The 20,201-nt window shown below is 33.4% G+C and overlaps 1 protein-coding gene across 1 annotated transcript; it reads left to right on the top strand.

Moving 5' to 3' along the window:
* The first annotated feature begins 218 nt into the window (after positions 1-218).
* LOC107899242 (uncharacterized) lies at positions 219-1,537 on the top strand. Its single transcript, XM_016824897.2, has one exon. It carries the CDS (start codon positions 428-430, stop codon positions 1,250-1,252), a length of 825 nt encoding a protein of 274 aa, XP_016680386.2. The 5' UTR covers positions 219-427; the 3' UTR covers positions 1,253-1,537.
* Positions 1,538-20,201: the final 18,664 nt, after the last annotated feature.

Below are 20,201 nucleotides of genomic sequence, written 5' to 3'. Positions count from 1 at the left end.
ATTTAAACACATAAATGCGTCATATAAAAAATACAAATACATTATTTATGTAAATATTATAAAATTAATATTTTATTTTTATAAATATTATGGGTTTAAATTCTACATCATTTAAATTTTTATTGCATTTTTAATAAAAATGAAAATACCTCCAAATAAATATTTTGAAAACGTTATAATTTGAAAGAATTTATCTAAATATCACTTTATCTGAATCAGAAATAATCTCAAACCATAAAAAGGAAGCAAACGCTAGTCAACAACGTTGAAACTCTCCCACCCAAAGCATCAATTTTTCTCTCAATTTTCCGAAAGAAAAAACAATTTACTTTTTTTTATATATAAATATTCTCAATTCGACCTTCCTCTCTGTCAAACTTCTACCCTTTCCTACATTCAAGTGCGCGTGTATTTTTTCCTTCGTACAATGCCACAGGGCAATTTAGAAACCCTTGTTTCCGCCTGTGCCGGGGGCTCTTGCGACAACAAAATCATTTGCGAGACTTTAGCAACCAGCGAAAGTGATTCCGACGACCACCTCCACCCGGCGGAGAAACATATTGAAGAAGAAATCCCGTCGGATTTCCCGCCAGAATCGTTTTGCTTATCCAAAGACGCCGAGTTCGACTGGTTCGATCGTAACGCTTTTTACGAACGGAAAGATTCGCATAAAGGAAACTCAGGTCCCAACTCTGCAAACCTCAACCCTAATCTTAACTCGATCTCCAATTCTCAACGCTTTTCTCTGAGAAAGTCTAAAGCTTCCATCATTGGCTTACCGAAACCGCAGAAGTCTTGCTTTGTCGAAACGAAGAACAGGAAACCTGGGAACACTAGATTGTTTCCTAAACGGCCTGGCTCAGTTAAATCGGATCGGCCAGTTGTTGAACCATCTTCGCCTAAGGTTTCTTGTATGGGAAGAGTGAGATCGAAGCGTGACCGGAATGGCCGGCTAAAAAAGAACAGCCAAAAATCGACCGGAGTTGAAACAGTTAAAGAGAAAACGACGGGCAAAAGAAGCGGTTTATTTTCAAGTTTTCGTGCTATTTTCAGGTCCAGTGGGAAAGCAAGTGAATCAGACGCGCTTCCAGTAGCCCAGTGGCCGCCAGGGAATAGGGACATTAGGTCTCGTTTGCCACCAGATGATCGTGACGCAATATCGATGGAGCCTGAAATTATGGAGAGTGAACCGGTCAGTCTAGGTGGAATGAAGCGGTTCGCATCCGGTAGGAGATCGGAGCCGTTAATCTGAGGTGCGTGATGGCAGTTGTGGGGCACAGCTTAAGCGCGGGTTGGTCTGCGGTCGTAGTTGGGTAACTTGCGGGTCCCGCCTATTTTTCAAAATTCTCTTTCGTGGTGACGTCACACGATGATTGACTGTTTTGACAAGGTAAGAAAAATGAAATGCACATTGATTTTTCCTATCCGCCCCCCCCTTTTTAAATTTTGATTTGGTTTTACTTGATACAAGGATCTGTAGATACGGTTGTAAATTTTTTGTTCTTATTTTAATAAAATTTCACGAGCATCATGTAAATTTCATATTTCGATTATTAATTAATTAATTAAAAAATGGTTAATTTATAAAAATCAATTTTAAAAGGTAAGTTTATTGTACTTTATAAGTAGTAAAAGTTAGATTTGTAAAAGGAGAGCATGATTTTTTTAACTAAATCCATAAAAGCAACATTGATTAAAACATGACACACTTTTTTTTCTTTTAGGTAATGGAGCACACTTTTGTTTAATGAAAAAAAAGTGTTAAATAACAGCTAAAATGATTACACAAAAGCTTTGGGTTGATGTTGATGAGTGGAGTTCGAATGCCAAATACGGTTCATTTATTTTATACAAACACAGTTTTGTTTATATATTTAAATTCAAGTATGTAGTCTTTTTATTTATTTGATAACATTTTTTCTAAATTTAAATATATTGCATTCAACTTTTTATTCAAAAGTAATAACATTTTTAACTAAATTCTGTTAAATATCAATTAGTAGAGATTAAATTTTAAAAATGTAAAGAGTACAGGGACTGCTGAAAAAATTAGACCAATGGTTTAACATAAGAATAAATAAATGAGTGTGAATGACACAAGCATGGAAAGGAGGGAGTGGTAAAAAATTCACAATCACGAGCCTTTGAAATTGAAATTCTAACTTTCTTTTTCCTTTGGGAAATGGTTGAAAATTTGAAAGCGGATGGGAATGGGTAATAAGGTAAAGAGTTGAGAATTTTAGAATGTTGACTGTTTTACTCTCTACATATATGTATTCATTTGTTTCACCTATCATCACATTTTGAAACAGACATTTATGTCCCCTTTCGTTTGTCAAAAATATGCTTCTAATTCTGGTCTATTTTCACGGCTGCAACCCTTTAATAACCTTGGAAAGTAAATGGATGAAAGGAGTAAAAAAGTGGATAAAAAATAGTTTTAATTTTTAAAGTGTATTTGGTAGAAAAAAATGTTTAAAGTTGTAAAAAATTCTTATACTTTTTTTTTAAAAAATAATTAAACTCTTACATTCTTTTTTTATTCTCAAATTGAGTACTTGAACTTTTAAAATCCTAAAAAATGTCTTCAAAATTTTTCAAAAAAAGCAATTAAGCTCCTATTTCTTTTTTTTTTTTGGCACTTAATTAGGTACTTGAATTGTCAAAATGCATTAAAAAAACCCTTTGACCATTAACTTTAATTGTAGACCGTTAAAGTTAATCGTCCTTAATTTTTTTCAATTAAAGTCACCACGTGTTACAACCACGTCATGACATGTGGTAAAAAATGATAAAAAATAAAAATCAACAACAATGATTAAATTTTAATAAATAATATAAATAATATTTAAATTTTATTAAAAATTATAAAAATCTTAAAAAAATTATAAAATTTTATAAAATCGTAAGAAAATTATAAAAAATATAATATTCATAAAAAATTTATAAAAATTATCGTACCAAAAAGGTATTTTATAATTTTTCTATAACTTTTATTGATTTTTATTTTTATTTTATCAATTTTCGCCACATCACATGTCACGTTGAGTTATGGCACGTGATGACTTTAACTGAAAAAACCAAAGGTTGTTAAGTTTAACGGTCAACTGTTAAAGTTAATGGTTAAAATGTATTTTATTATTTTTTATGATTTTTATAAATTTTTCCAATTTTTTCTAATTTATATATATTTTAAAATTTTAAAATTTTTAAAATTTTTATTTTTTATAATGTTTTGTCATATGTCACGCTGTGGTTGTGACACGGGGTAGCTTTAACTAAAAAAATTAGGGGCAACTAACTTTAGCAGTTGACTGTTAAAGTTAGTGGTCAAAGGGTTTTTTTGATGTATTTTGAAAGTTTAAGTACACAATTGAGTGAAAAAGAGTACAAACTTAATTGTTTTTTTTAATTTAAGAGTGTTTTTGATGCATTTTTAAAAGTTCAAGCACCTAATCAAGTGCAAAAAAATAAAAAAAATAAAAAAGGGCTTACTAGTTTTTTTTTTTAAGTTTGAGGTTACACTCTTAAGTAAAAAAAAGAAAGAAAATAAAATATAAGAAATAATTATGTTAGTTTAAAATTATACATTTTAACACAATGCCTAAAACTATCCATAGTTTCTGTCCAATCCAAATAGAAGAATAATGTGCTTCAGCGCACTTGAACTCACGTCCTTATATTGACAACAATATACATACTAAGACTCAATTAACTATTTTTAAATAGAAAAAAATATGCATTATATCAATTACGAGATTTTATCTAATTTGATGGTGAAAATTTTATCTACTAAGAAAAGAAATGGCTTAAGGGTGACTTGCCAGCTGTAAAATCGCAGTCCATTGATTAGCAATTCGATTTTTACAGAACCTAGCGTCAGAGGAAGTGGTGTGAGTGATATAAAAGCGGAGAAAGTGGAGTAGTTAATGATTGAGAGAGCGGAGCAGAATGAGGAGAGAGGGCGAAGCCTATTTTCAAGCCGGGAATTTCGGCTACCTATTCCCACACCATCCTTCCGTATCAACTAAATTTCATTTCAAAATATAATATTCTCATATCAGCAAGATTCAACACATCACATTATGTTTCGACTTCTAAAATCTAAGTATTATCAAAATGAAATTTTTTTATTCTTCTTTTCTTAATTTCCGGCTAATCATGTTTGCAAAGTTCAATACTTTTAATAAATGCTAGATTATATAATATTATAGTGGTAGGAAAAAGAAGATTTATATAGAATGAAATAAAATACAACATCAAAAGTTGAACCCCTACCCAAAACAATTTTAAATTTCTTAATTTAACCATGTTTGAATTAAAAATTTTGATATAAAACTTAATAAATTAATATTTGTCGTATTAGATTATTGAAAGCATACTTGAATTCCTTAATATGTTTTGAAATTTTTAGTTTTATCGTTTTGATTTTTCAAATTAACACAAATATTTTAGAGAAAGTAAATCTTTGTTTTTTCTAAAGATAGAATGTCAAAATAGTTACATATGTATAATTTGGAGACTATAATCCTAATATATAACTTTTGCGTATTAATTTTAATTTCTAATCAACAAATCATCAATTAGAAATTAGATATTATAGTATCTACACATATTTAACTTGTATTTTAGTTAGGCTTTGTTTGCCATTAGGTTAAAAAGCACTTTACAACCCAAATCTTGATTTCAAACAAAAAAATTTGGTAAATAAGCAATTTTTAATCCAAACCTTAATTTTAAACTTGAATTTTAATCCAAGCTAAAAAGCCAAATTTTGTAGCTTTGGCTTTTGGAAAAATATTTTTCAATGGAACCACCTTTTTATCCCCCATTAAATATTCTACTTTACAACATCATATCTAAAATTGACATTTTATCTTCTTAAAAGTACTTTTTGACAGCAAAATACTATTAAACTTTTCAACGATACTTTTTAAAAAGCTTTTTTTCATAGCACTTTTCAACCTTAATGATAAACTAACCTTTAATAATTGAAGCTCAATAAACCTTAATCGAATTATATCACTTTTAATTTGGGTTAACCTTTTATGATAGTAAATAATAGCTTGTAATTATTCTTATTATATATGTGATGTCCGCATTATCCAACAATCTCTCACCTAGACCACACATACATACTAATTACCTTATTATTACATGTCATTATATAACATTATGAGCTCAAAACTTTACTACCATGACCAAAAGGTATTCTGAACAATCTCATTTATTAATTATATTAACATAGAACCAAAGTTAGTTCGTTACATGTATCGTATTTAAATCCATCCCTAATCATGTATATTAACACAATCGAATAACATAGATAAAGTGTGGATGTGTAACACCCCTAACCTGTATCCAAAGTCGGAACAGGGTTACGGAGCATTACCGGACTTATAACTCAATCAATCAAACATTTCATGTACATTTCTCATTCAAATAGAAAATCATTCATAAACATTCATATAGTCCCTAATAAGAGCCTTCGAGGCCCAAAATAAACATTAAAAAATGGTTCAGAACTAAATCGAGTACTCAAGCAATTTTTCAGAAAACATGCAAAATTTTCAAAGGTACAGGGGATATACGCCCGTGTGGCCAGGCTGTGTGTCTCACACGGCCAAGAGACACACTCGTGTGGCCAGGCCGTATGTCTCACATGGCCAAGAGACACGCCCGTGTGGCTAGGCCGTGTGTCTCACACGGCTAAGAGACACGCCCGTGTCTCAGGCCGTGTGGGCATTTAAAATGGGGCCACACGCCTGTGTCCAAACTAGTGAGCATACTGACTTGGGTCACACGGCCAAACCACACGCCCGTGTGCCAGGCCGTGTACCCTTCGAAATGGTCACACACATATATGAGTCATTGTGCCTAAAACTTAACATGCATGCCATTTATCAATCTCAACCATTTGGTACCCAAAATACCACTTCACAACCAAGGCATTCATAAGGAAAACATACAACACATACCATAAGGCTATTTACATATTTACATATCAAAAAGTATGTTCACAAGACAAGCCAACACAAATGGCTAGAACACAACAAAACATATAGGTTACTATTAGCCAAAATGACCTATACATGCCATTTAACCCAAAAATTTAAAGTTCAAAGTACCAAAATAATGTTTGATAGTGTGATGAGATCTTTGACAACTTTCAATCCAAGCGAGCTTTCGAATCACTATAAAACATGGAAAAATAAACAGAGTGAGCAATTAAGCTTAGTAAGTTCGTATAATACATAATTAAACATACCATTTAACCACAAGTTAGGTAAGTAATTCAAAGCATAACATAATTCAATATGGCCAAAGCCTATCACATAATCAATAACCAAGTTAGCCATGTATTCATATAAAACCGAGAATCCTGTATGAATTCAACAATTATTTAATTCCATGTACATATAACATCAGTACCTTGTATCTGTATATCATATACAAATCATTTCCATGTAAATATCTGTATTAGTTTGTATCGGAATTGTTTAATCTCGTAATAACACCATGTTTATTGAACCACTTAGAATATCCTAAGATACGCAGGTAGTACACACAAGGTGTACTGAATTATAATCCATCAATTATTGTACATGTATGCTCATACGAGGGATAAACGATAAGCTCCTCGAAGCTGAGTATCGGTAAGCTCATAAGAGCTGGAATTGGTAACCTTAATGACATGTCATTTGTATCCTACGAATTCCTAAGGTTCAAACGGGGCTCGATATTCTTTGTATGTCGTTGTTTGTGCGTTCGTTAATTATACATAATAATTAAACCATTCACATACATATATTTCAATTAAAGCATATACATATGCAATTTAAATTACACGAACTTACCTCAAACTCGTACGGAAAAAAACGATCGTTTAATCGATATCTTTATCTTTCCCTCGATCTAATTCCGTACGTTGCTTTTCTTGATCTATATAATCAAATTTAACTCTTTTAATCATTATTCTATTCAATTCAATCCAAAATTCATCTTATGGAAAAATTACCATTTGCCCCTATACTTTTGACTTCTTTACAATTTAGTCCTCAACTGATACGAGCCAAAGAGGTGACACTCAAGGGGTTGTTTTTCCTTGTGGTCCAATCACTTGAAGCAAGGCACGACAATTAAAATCAAAGATGAATGCTTTTGTCCAAGACTTTGTTCTACAAATTTAAGTCATCATGTTCGTGACGTTGACAAATACGGGAATGCAATTCACTGGACCAATCTTGGAATAGTGAAAGCCCATAAATTGGTGGATTAATCTTTTATGTATCTTATTATTATTATTTACTTAATTCTCATTGGTTGGGACACATCACTTATGAGTTAAGTAATTTTATTGGTTAGGTTATTATTTATTTTATTTTCTTAGATAATTTTAAAGAGTTTTATTAGGATTCAATTACTCTTGAAAGAGTTTTATTAGGATTCAATTACTCTTGTAATTTGCCTATAAATAGGCTTGCTTTCTACACATTGGAAAGGACAGATAAAAAAGAGAGTATTTGTTTTCTTCCAAATTTGTGTGAGGCAAATTTTTGAGAGTAGAGTGATTCTTCTCTTGCTATTTAGTTTGGAGTTTGTTACTTTCAAGGGTATTTCGGAGTTACAAATATTCAAATTTCTTTCCCGTTCATCGGTGTTTCTAGAGGTTATTCTTCTAGGGGTTTCGTAGGGAGCCGCTCAATCATTGGCGTTTTTGGTTGCAAGTTAACCAAGGGTTCCATAGGGCAAATCTATCCTTTTATTATTATTATTTAACTAATTTTATTTATTCTTGTTTTTATTTCTAATTTGTGTTTCTCTTGTGTCTAGATCTGGGGTTCCGCATCAGTTGGTATCAGTTTCAGGCCATTCGGTGTTATTTTTGAAGCTAAAATCAAATTTGAAACGAGTCAAAATACCAAAAACACTTTTCATCGGTTTCGTCGATTCTTTTTTTTTTTTAAGTTTGTGTTTATTCTCCTCTTATTCTTTAAAAAAACAGAAAAAAGCAAAAAGCGCAAAAAAAGAAGCAAAAAGCGCAAAAAAAAGTTGCCTACCTTTCATACGTTGGTTTCTTCTTTCCTTATTATTATTATTATTTTTATTTTTATTTTTCCCAAAATTAATTTTTTTTTTATTTTTCCTTCTTCTTTTCTTAACTCAAGTATAATTAAAGCTTCAATTTTTGAAAATCTTAAGACACCAAACATTTTCGATTTTTGTTTTTTTTAATTTGGGTAGAGTTTTCTTAAGTTTTCTTCTTATTAAAGCTTTTATTTGACTCTAGAGTTAGGGATCGTTGCAGGTCTACGTTTTTTTTTTGTTTCTCTTACGCTTTCTAACACTTTGTTTCTTCTTGTGTTAGCAGATATTAAAGGCACGCACAATTCCTTCATCCGTGTAGCCTCCATTACAAATTGCCTCGTCAAGTTTATTGGCCTCTTAGAGCAATTAGGGTCTTCATTGTTTCTTTGAAGTTTGCACCTCCGTTATTTGATCTTGATTAGTAACCCTCTCCAAACATATTTACAAGTTTTGAATCATTCAGAGAGTTATTCTTTTGAGAGCTAACAAGTGAGGTTATTATTATTATTTCTTTCTTGTTCCTGTTTGTTTGATCTTTCACAGATACCATGCCGCTCACTAGATCCCAAACTAGTAAAAATGAAGAGGATGAGCAAAAAAGAGAGAACGATCCTTTGGTCGAGTTGTTACAAAAGAGATGAAAAAGTTGCAAACTCAATTCGAACATCGCATGACCCAGATGTTACAAGAGCAAAGGGAGTATCTTGATGCAAAACTTACAACTCAAGAGGGATACATTGCCGATAATTACAAGAAGTTGAACGAACCCTTTATAAGCCGATCAAATTCGTGTGATCGAACTTTTAAACGAAGGGAGGACCATGTTTTTTATGATGATTTTGAGTCTGAGTATGTACCTAGAGAAAGGTTGGAACGAAACAATGACACCCCCAAACCAAAATTTCCTTCTTTCTCAAGAAAGAATGATCCTGATGCTTACCTTGATTGGGAGGAAAAGATGGAAGCAGTCTTTGCTTGTTACAATTACTCTGATGAGAAAAAGGTAACATACGTTGTCGCTGAGTTCATTGATTATGCACTAACATGGTGGAATCAATTATGTAAAAGCAGGATTCTTTATAGAGAACAACCTGTTACTACTTGGGTTGAAATGAAGCGCATCTTGCGAAAACGGTTTGTTCCACCATACTATTATTGAGAACTCCATCAAAGACTCCAACATCTTGTTCAAGGAGATAGATCTGTGGATGACTACTACAAAGAGATGGAGACTATTCAGATTAGAGCCAATTTTGTTGAAGAGGCTAAGGTGACTATGGCTAGATTCCTTGCCGGCCTAAAGCCTGAGATTGCAAATCGAGTTGAGTTACAACACTACATGGATGTTGAAGAGATGCTTCAAACCGCACTCACCATTGAAAAGTAATTACGAAAGAAAGATACAACGAGGGGTGCTAGTTTAGTTTCTAATCCTGCTTGGAAAGGGAATTGGCAAAAACAATATGATAGATTATGGAATGGGAGAGATGCACGGTTCAAGCCAAATGAGCCTAGAACTTATTCCAAAGATAGAGGTATGCCTAATTCATTTAAAGGTTCTACTTCTACTAATCGAGCTCCATCTTCTTCTTCTACTTCTCTTAGTGCCATTAAGCAGCCAAAAGATATTACTTGTTTCAAATGCCAAGGAAGGGGTCACTATGCTCGAGAATACCCTAATAAAAAGTCATTGGTGATTCGAGAAGATGGCGAGGTTGATTTTGAGTCTGATAACGAAGATGAGATGCCTCTTTTGGAAGATGCTGATGATGTGCATACTCATGATGAGTATGAAGAATACTTGGAGTATGGTGAGAAAGCACTTATTGCTCGAAGGGCTTTAAATATCCAGTTTAAAGAAGAAGGGCGCGAACAAAGAGATAACATTTTCGACACGAGATGTTTGATTGGTGGACAACCTAGTTCATTGATCATCGATAGTGGAAGTTCCACCAATGTGGTGAGTTCTTCCCTTGTTGAGAAACTTGGCCTACCTTGTGTGAAGCATCCAAGGCCATACCGCTTGCAATGGCTGAATGATAGTGGGGAGGTAAAAGTATCTAAACAATGCTTAGTTTCATTTTCCATTGGTAGATACTCTGATAAAGTTTTGTGTGATGTTGTTCCAATGCAAGCTGGGCACATATTACTTGGACGGCCATGGCAGTTTGATCGACGAGTAAATCATGATGGTTTCCTTAACCAATATACCTTTGTGTTCCTCGGAAAGAAGTTTACTTTGGCTTTACTTCCTCCTCAAGAAGTCTACAATGATCAACTCAAACTTGCTAGTGAAATGGGTAAGGGAAGTGAGGTAAAATCATTAAAAAAGGCTGAGAGTAAAGAGGCCCTTAGTGTTAAAAGCCAACTTAAAGGCCCAACATTGATAAGTGATTGCACACACAAGTCACGAGATGAGAGAGTGAGTTTATTCGCTAGGTTTCGAGATATCAAATTTGCTCTTTGTACAAAACAAACATTTGTAATTATTAGGTTTAGAGAAAACTTTGTTTTGACTAACCCTAATACACATTTGCCTAGTTGTTTTGTTGATCTTTTGCAGGATTTTGAGGATGTATTTCCTTTTGAAATGCCTAAGGGATTACCTCCTTTACGAGGGATTGAACATCAAATTGACTTTGTTCCTGGTTCAAGTATTCCGAATAGACTAGTCTATCGAAGCAATCCTGAAGAAACTAAGGAGTTGCAAAGGCAAGTTGAAGATCTCTTAGAGAAAGGGTTGATTCGTGAGAGTCTAAGCCCTTGTGCGGTCCTTGTACTTCTTGTCCCAAAAAAAGATGGTTCTTGGAGAACGTGTGTTGATTGTCATGCTGTCAACAAGATTACGGTAAAGTATCGATATCCAATTCCTCGATTAGATGATATGTTGGATAAGCTTAATGGTGCATGCATTTTCTCTAAAATTGACTTAAAAAGTGGTTACCATCAAATAAGAATGAAACAAGGTGATGAATGGAAAACTGCTTTTAAGACTAAGTATGGCCTGTATGAGTGGTTAGTCATGCCATTTGGCTTAACTAATGCTCCTAGCACATTCATGAGATTAATGAACCACATACTTAGACCTTTTTTAGGAAAATTTGTCGTTGTGTATTTTGATGACATACTGATTTATAGCAAAACTTTGAATGATCATGTTGGGCATGTTAAATTAGTATTGGATGTGTTAAGGCATGAACGACTCTTTGCTAATCTTGAAAAATGCACCTTTGCTAATCTTAAATTAGTATTGGGTTTTGTGATAAGTTCTACAGGAATCCATATGGATGAGGAGAAGGTAAAGGCAATTAAAGAATGGCCTATCCCTAAAACTGTTTCTGAGGTAAGGTCTTTCCTTGGGTTAGCCGGTTTCTACCGCAGGTTTGTTCGTAACTTTTCCACAATTACTTCGCCTTTAACTGCACTTATTAAAAAGGATGTATCTTTTCATTGGACAGATAAGCAAGAATTAGTATTTAATGAACTTAAAGATAAATTGTGTAATGCTCCTATTCTTGTTTTACCTAATTTTGAAAAGACCTTTGAGATTGAATGTGATGCTTCTGGTGTAGGTATAGGTGTCGTCCTCATGCAAGATAGTAAACCACTAGCCTACTTTAGTGAGAAACTTGGTGGAGCACATTTGAACTATTCGACCTATGATAAAGAGTTGTATGCCTTGGTATGGGCACTAGAAGTTTGGCAACATTACCTTTTACCAAAGGAGTTTGTGATTCACACTGACCATGAATCACTTAAGCACTTAAAAGGACAAGGTAAGTTGAACAAGCGACATGCGAGGTGGGTTGAATTCATTGAATCTTTTCCTTATGTTATAAGGTATAAGAAAGGTAAAGATAATATTGTGGCTGATGCTCTATCAAGGAGGTACACTTTACTAGTACTTTGCATACTAAGTTATTAGGTTTTGAGTATCTCAAAGATTTATATGCCACTGATTCTGATTTTGCAAGCATTTATGACGCATGTGAACATGGTGCATTTCACAAATTTTATAAGCATGATGGCTATCTTTTTCGAAATAATAGACTATGCTTACCAAAGTGTTCAATGCGAGAATTGTTGGTTCGAGAGGCTCATGGTGGTGGTCTTATGGGTCATTTTGGAGTCACTAAGACTTATGATGTTTTACATGAGCAGTTTTATAGGCCTAACATGCGAAAACTTGTTGAGAAAATTTTCTCTACTTGCATTACTTGTAAACAAGCTAAATCCACTGTGATGCCTCATGGTCTATATACTCCTCTTCCTGTTCCTAGTTCACCTTGGACTGACATTTCAATGGATTTTGTAATAGGTTTACCAAGGACAAAGCGTGGACGAGATAGCATCTTTGTGGTTGTGGATCGATTTTCTAAAATGGCTCATTTCATTCCATGCCATAAGATTGATGATGCAACCCATGTTGCCGATCTATTTTTCCGTGAAGTTGTGAGATTACATGGAATCCCTAGGACTATCGTTTCCGATAGAGATGTAAAATTTCTTAGTCACTTTTGGAAGGTGTTATGGGGTAAGTTAGGTACTAAACTACTTTACTCTACTACATGCCACCCTCAAACTGATGGTCAAACCGAGGTGGTAAATCAAGTTTTGGGATCTTTGCTTAGAGCCATAATAGGTAAGAATGTTAAATCTTTGGAAGAATGGATACCCTATGTTGAGTTTGCTTATAATCGTTCTGTTCATTCTTCCACAGGTTTTACTCCTTTTGAGATTGTATATGGCTTTAATCCACTTACTGTTTTAGATTTGCTTCCTTTACCTTTGAATGAGATTGCTAATTTAGATGGTGAAAGGAAAGCTAATTTAGTGAAAGAGATCCATGAGAAGGCTCGTAAAGCCATTGAGAAAAAGAATGAGTCCAATGCACATCGAGCTAATAAAGGGCGAAAGCAAGTCTTGTTTGAACCTGTAGATTGGGTATGAGTGCATATGAGGAAGGAACGATTTCATTCTAAGAGAAAGAACAAACTTGATGTACGAGGAGATGGACCATTCCAAGTACTCGAGAAAATAAATGACAATGCTTATCGCATCGATCTTCCTGGTGAGTATAGTGTTAGTGCTACTTTCAATGTTTCTGATCTTTCTCCTTTTGAATTTGATGTAGGTTCAGATTCGAGGATGAATCTTCTTGAAGAGGGGGAGAATGATACAAGCCAAAGAGGTGACACTCAAGGGGTTGTTTTTCCTTGTGGTCCAATCACTCGAAGCAAGGCACGACAATTAAAATCAAAGATGAATGTTTTTGTCCAAGACTTTGTTGCTACAAATTTAAGTCATCATGTTCGTGACGTTGACAAATACGGGAATGCAATTCACTGGACCAATCTTGGAATAGTGAAAGCCCATAAATTGGTGGATTAATCTTTTATGTATCTTATTATTATTATTTACTTAATTCTCATTGGTTGGGACACATCACTTATGAGTTAAGTAATTTTATTGGTTAGGTTATTATTTATTTTATTTTCTTAGATAATTTTAAAGAGTTTTATTAGGATTCAATTACTCTTGAAAGAGTTTTATTAGGATTCAATTACTCTTGTAATTTGCCTATAAATAGGCTTGCTTTCTACACATTGGAAAGGACAGATAAAAAAGAGAGTATTTGTTTTCTTCCAAATTTGTGTGAGGCAAATTTTTGAGAGTAGAGTGATTCTTCTCTTACTATTTAGTTTGGAGTTTGTTACTTTCGAGGGTATTTCGGAGTTACAAATATTCAAATTTCTTTCCCGTTCATCGGTGTTTCTAGAGGTTATTCTTCTAGGGGTTTCGTAGGGAGCCGCTCAATCATTGGCGTTTTTGGTTGCAAGTTAACCAAGGGTTCCATAGGGCAAATCTATCCTTTTATTATTATTATTATTTAATTAATTTTATTTATTCTCGTTTTTATTTCTAATTTGTGTTTCTCTTGTGTCTAGATCCGAGGTTCCGCATCACCAACCTCATAAAATGAAATTCATGCAATTTCATCCAAACCTAAGCCTAGCCGAATTATATATGTGATTATAGCAGCCCATACATTTCACAAATTCACACATTTGCCACACAATTTTCATATTTCAGAAATTAACCTCTAATTGACAATTTCAACAAAACTCACTTAACAAAAGTTTTTTATTTAACAACAAAGATTCATTTTCTTCCATTAAACTTTAAAACTCTAACATACTCATCAATGGAAAAACTCAAACTATTCAATAGTTTTGCAAATTAGTCCCCTAATTAGCTAGGTTAAGCTACAATGATTCCAAAAACATAAAAATCAACAAAAATGAACACCAAAATCACTTACATGCAAGGTCTTCTTCTATCTGAATTTTTAAGCTCAAAAATATCTATTTTCCTTGTGTTTTTTATTGGAGAAGATGAAGCAAATAGGTTGGTATTTTGTTTTATTGAATTTACTCATTTATTACTTATTTACCATTTTAGCCTTACCTAACTTTAAAATTTTCATAATTGCCAAGTCATGCACATCCACTAACTCAATTAATGATCTAATTATCATATAAGGACCTCCACTTTAATGTTCTATAGCTATTTAACACCTTTAGCTAATAGAACACAACTTTCGCACTTTACGCGATTGAGTCATTTTTCACAAATTGAGCATATAAACGGTAAAATTTCTTAACAAAATTTTTATACTATAATACTATCATTTTGTAGACATTAAAATAATATTAAAATAAATTTTTTGACCTCAAATTTGTGGTCCTAAGACCACTACTCCAATTTCACTGAAAATGGGCTGTTACAGAATGTGTAGCATGGAAATTACATGTAGTGTGATGTAAAAATGCCTATTTCCTATTGCTCCTTCTTAAGCCTTACTGATATCAGACCTTATCAAAAATAGAGTGTGAATAAACCATATTTTTGTAGAAAATAATCTTAAAATATCCATAAACTGTATTGACTAAATGTATCTATAATAGAAAAACATTTAAAATTACAAACTCCCCTTAAAATTGAATATCCTGAAATGACATTACACCTATATGAGCAGTATGCTCATAAAAACCATGGGTGGTAGTCTCTTAGTAAGTAGATTCGCAACTATGGTATTTGTCCCGATATACTTATAAACACCTAACCACTTTGAACTCTTTCTTTAATAACCAAGAATTTAAAATCTATGTACTTTAACTTTGATGACCTCCTATTTTTATTGGAATAAATGACTATTATTTATAGCATTCATTGATCCTTTCCATCCATATTGAAAAAATGCCCATCTTCCACATAAAAAAACCTAAGGAAAACCCATTCCACTTTATTGTATGCTTTGCTACATCGAGTTATATAGCAAATACGCTCTTCTTCCCCCATTTACTCTCCTTAATAGCATTGAACATTTCATGCGCAATAGTGATGTTATCTTGAATTTGCATCCCTTCAAAGAAAGCCACTTATGCAGTATGAATCACTTTTTTAAGAATCAGTTTTATCCTAGCCACTAATAGTCTTGAAATGATCTTGCATCCAAAATTGAGATATATTTTTCGAACACTTTTGTTTAGGAATTTGTTAAACTAAGCCTTATTGGATAATATATTTTTATATAACAAATTAAAGTGTTTTTGAATAAAATGAAAGTTGAGCAATTTCATAAAAATTAAGTTGAAATGGTTTCAATTGAGTCAAACATCGACAGATATATTTTAACCATTTTTAAACAAGTTAGAATTGCTCCAAGACAAAAAGTATCGATAAATTTTGTCTAAGTATCGATAATTTACAAGGTATCAATACCCCTATGATAATCGATACCAAATTGACGTTCTGCAATTTTCAAACCCTGGTAGGTATCGATCCAGTATCGACACTTTTCTTAAAGTATCGATATATTTCCTAAGGTATCGATATTCCTGCTCCAACAGTCACTAAAATCAGTATTAATTACAAAAAATATCGATACCCTTTTAGTAGGTATCGATACTTGTTGCTGTAGGTGAAGTTAATAACCTGGTATTTCTTCCTTAACAGCTACATTCACTTCTACAACAACCACAATGGTTAAAAACCAATTAGAGGGTATGAATACCATTTTCCAAAGGTTTAGCAACAACAAGAGACATGTGTAATGCTTAAAGATCAATAAAAACAACCTAGAGCTTAATTCTTTCATACCTTTTCTTATAAACACTTGTGAGCTTTCATTGTATTCATTTGGCTCAATTGTTCTTCTTTGTATTTGTGCTTAATTGGCAGACATCCTAATCTTGTAAGAATTGTTTCTTTGTTTGCTTATTTGTTTCTCTTTGAAAGAGGGTTTATTCTTAAGGTTTGGGTAGAAACCTTAAGGGAGTTGTATCTTAAGAGAGATTGTAAGGTTAAAGATTATCCTCAAAGGTTGCCAAATTAGTGAATTTGGGGAAATCATTAGGTGTGGTAAGCTAAGGTAGTGAAATAGGCAATTGGGGTCGAACCACTATAAATCATCGTGGTCTTTGTTGCATATTTTTCATTGCTTCTACCATAATTTCTCAAAGGCTAATTCAACCTCAATATCAACAATTTTGAGTTGATCCTTTTAAGCTAACAATTGGTATCAAAGAGCGTCTAAAGACTGTTTAACAACCAAGAGAATATCCTCAGAGAAGCTCAAAATGATCATAAACTCATTACAACAATGACATTTACTTTCATGTCAATATTCCTTGTGCGTCTCAATCCATCAATAGACGTCCTCATTTCAATGGTGCAAATTATTCTTATTGGAAAACTAGAATGACTTTGTATATACAAGCTAATGATTATGCCGTATGGGACATCATCACGGATGGTCCAACCATACCTCAAAAGAAAGAAGGAGAGATCTTTGTTCTAAAGAGCAATAATGAATGGAATGAGGAAGATAGGAAGAACATGCAACCAAATGCCAAGGCAATGCATATAGCGGCCCGTTTTTAGTGAAATCAGAATAGTGGTTTTGAGACCATAAATCTGATGTTGTAAAATTTATTTTAATATTTTTTTAGTATCTACAGCATGATAATATGATAGTATAAAAATTTTGTTAAGAAATTTTACCGTTTGTATGCTTAATTTGTGAAAAAGGACTAAATCGCATAAAGTGTGAAAGTTGTATTCTATTAGCTAAAGGTGTTACATAACTATATAACTTTAAGTTGGAGGTCCTTATATGATAATTAGACCATTAAAAGTGATAGTGGATGAGCACGGCTTGGCAATTTTGTTATTTTTAAAGTTAGGTAAGGTTAAAATGGTAAATAGTAAATAAATGGATAAATTAAATAAAACAAATTATCAACCCATTTGTTTCATCTTTTCCACCAGAAACCACAAGGAAAATAGGGGTTTTGAAGCCAGCCACTTAATTCGCTTGCATGTAAGTGATCCTTTGTCCTGTTTTTGTTGATTTTTATGTTTCTAGGATCGTTGTAGCTTAATCTAGCTAAAAAGAGGATTAAATTGCAATATGGTTAAAATTTTAGGGTTTTTCCATGTGATCATGTTAGTTTTTTTTGAAGTTTAATGGAAGAAAATGAATTTTTGTTGTTAGTTAAACAACTTTTGTAAAGAGATTTTTAATGAAATGGTCAATTAGGGGCTAAATTGAGAAATGTAAAATTTGTGTGGTAAATGTGTGAAATTGTGAAATGTTTGGGTTGCTATGAGCAAATACAGAAATCGGCTAGGCTTGGGTATGGATGAAATTGCATAAATTTCATTTTACGAGCCTAGTGACTAAATTATAAAGAAGTTAAAAGTATAGGGTCAAAATAATAATTTTCCATAACATGAATTTTGGATTAATTTGAATAAGAATAAAGGTTAAATTTGTTAAATTTGATTATATGGATCAGGAAAAGCCACGTTCAGAATTAAATTGAGGGAAAGAAAAAGTATTGGATTGATCGGTTGACTTACTCCGTACTAATTCGAGGTAAGTTCGTGTATTTACATTGTGTATTTATATACTTTAATTGAAATATTTGTATTTGGATTGGGTAATTATGGTGTATAATTATTGAACGCATAACCGATATAGTACAAAGAATACCGAGCCCCGTTTGAACCTTAGAAATTCATAGGATGCAAATGACATGTCATTAGGGTTACCGTTTTTGTTGAGGTCCTGCATGTGTTGCGGACTCACCACAGCTCATACGAGCTTATCGATTTGCAGCTCGTAGGAGCTTACCAATATTCAGCTCGGAGTAGCTTACTGTTTATCGCTCATATGAGCCTACATGTATAGGAGTTGACAGATTACAATTCATTAAACCTCATGTGTACTACCCGCGTATCTAACAAGATTCTAAGTGGTTCAACGGACATAGCGTTATTACGAGATTATATAAGTTTGATACGAACTAGTACAAGTATTTACATGGAGATGGTTTTTATATATATGATATACGGATATAGGGTAGAGATGTTACATGTACATGGAAATTTAATAATTGTTGAGTTCATACATGATTCTCAGTTTTTATGTGTATACATGGCTAACTTGGTGAATGGTTATGTGATAGGCTTTGGCCAAAATTGAATTGAGTTATGCTTTGAGTTATTTACCTAAATTTGTTGTTATACAGTAAGTTTTATTCTGTGTTTTACGAACTTACTAAGCTTAATTGCTTACTCTGTTTATTTTTCCATGTTTTATAGTGCTTTGGAAGCTCGCTCGGTTTAGAAGTCGTTGGATATTTGCATCACACTATCAAACTCTTATTTTGGTACTTTGGACTTTATATTTTGGTTAAATGGCATGTATAGGTATTTTGGCTAATGTGGCCTATATGTTTCATTGAGTTTTGGCCATTTGAATTGGCTTGTAAGGTGGTCATGTATTTTGGTATGTGTATATGTATAAATGGCCTTATAGTATATGATGTATGGTTGTTATGTGAATGACTTGGTTGTGAATTGGTATTTGGGTACCAAATGGTTGAGATTTATAAATAGCATACATGTTAGGTTTTTAGGCACAAAGTTTGCATATATGTGTTTGACCAATTAGGTATATTTGGAGACATAGTTGGCAAGATTATGAGTGGCCATTGGAGGTGCCTATATGTATCATGATAGTATCTGATATTATTACATGTTATTAACTTGACATTGGTTGGAGTTGAATGCCTATTTATTCCATGGTTATATGCATATTGATGTGTGTAGGTTGGTACCAATTTTAGGTAAGAAATATGGCTTGGAAAATGGCCTATTTTTGTCCACAATGGTGTGTGTCTCAGTCGTATATGACACATGGCCAGGTGACATGGCCATGTGTCCCCTGATACTACTATAGAAATCAAGTCAGTAGCTTCACACGGGCTAGCACATGGGTGTGTGGCTTGGCCGTGTTGCACAAGTCAGTATACTCTCCAGTTTTCACACGGTCTGGCACACAGACGTGTGAGGCCATTTCAAAGGGTACACGGCCTGGCACACGGGCGTATGGTCTGGCCGTGTGACCCAAGTCAGTGAGTTACATGGGCTCGGACATGACTGTGTCCCCATTTTGAATACCTACACGGCATGAGACACGGGTGTTTCACTTGGCCGTGTGAGACACACGGGCGTGTGTCCCCTGCACTTTGAAAATTTTCCATGTTTTCCTAAAAAATTTCTTGAGTACTCGGCTTAGTCCTGAACCACTTTTAATGAGTATTTAGGGTCTCGAAGGCCCGTATTAGGGACTATATGAATGAATTTGAATGACTTTTGTTTAGAATGAGAAATAAATATAAAAAGTATAATTGTTTGAGTTATAAGTCCGGTAATGCTCCGTAACCCTATTCTGGCATTAGATACGAGTTAGGGGTGTTATAATGCATACTCTATTTTGTGCACTTGGTTCAGATGAGTATAGTACAGTTTCATCTTGTTCAAACACCAAGGAGATATGAGACAAACTTGAAGTCAGCCATGAAGGCACTAGCCAAGTGAAGAAGTCTAAACTTGGAATCCTTACTCTCGACTACGAAATTTTCAAGAGAAAGCCTAAAGAAGATTTTAAGGAGATGTCCGATCGATTTACAACCATCATAAATGGATTGAAGTCTTATGGGAAGACTTATCCAAATGAAGAGGTGACAAGGAAGGTGCTT

Source organism: Gossypium hirsutum, chromosome D04, assembly GCF_007990345.1.
Source record: "Gossypium hirsutum isolate 1008001.06 chromosome D04, Gossypium_hirsutum_v2.1, whole genome shotgun sequence".
NCBI lineage: Eukaryota > Viridiplantae > Streptophyta > Magnoliopsida > Malvales > Malvaceae > Gossypium > Gossypium hirsutum.
The sequence above is the reverse complement of the archived record's forward strand: the minus strand, read 5'-3'. Positions and strand labels throughout refer to the sequence as shown.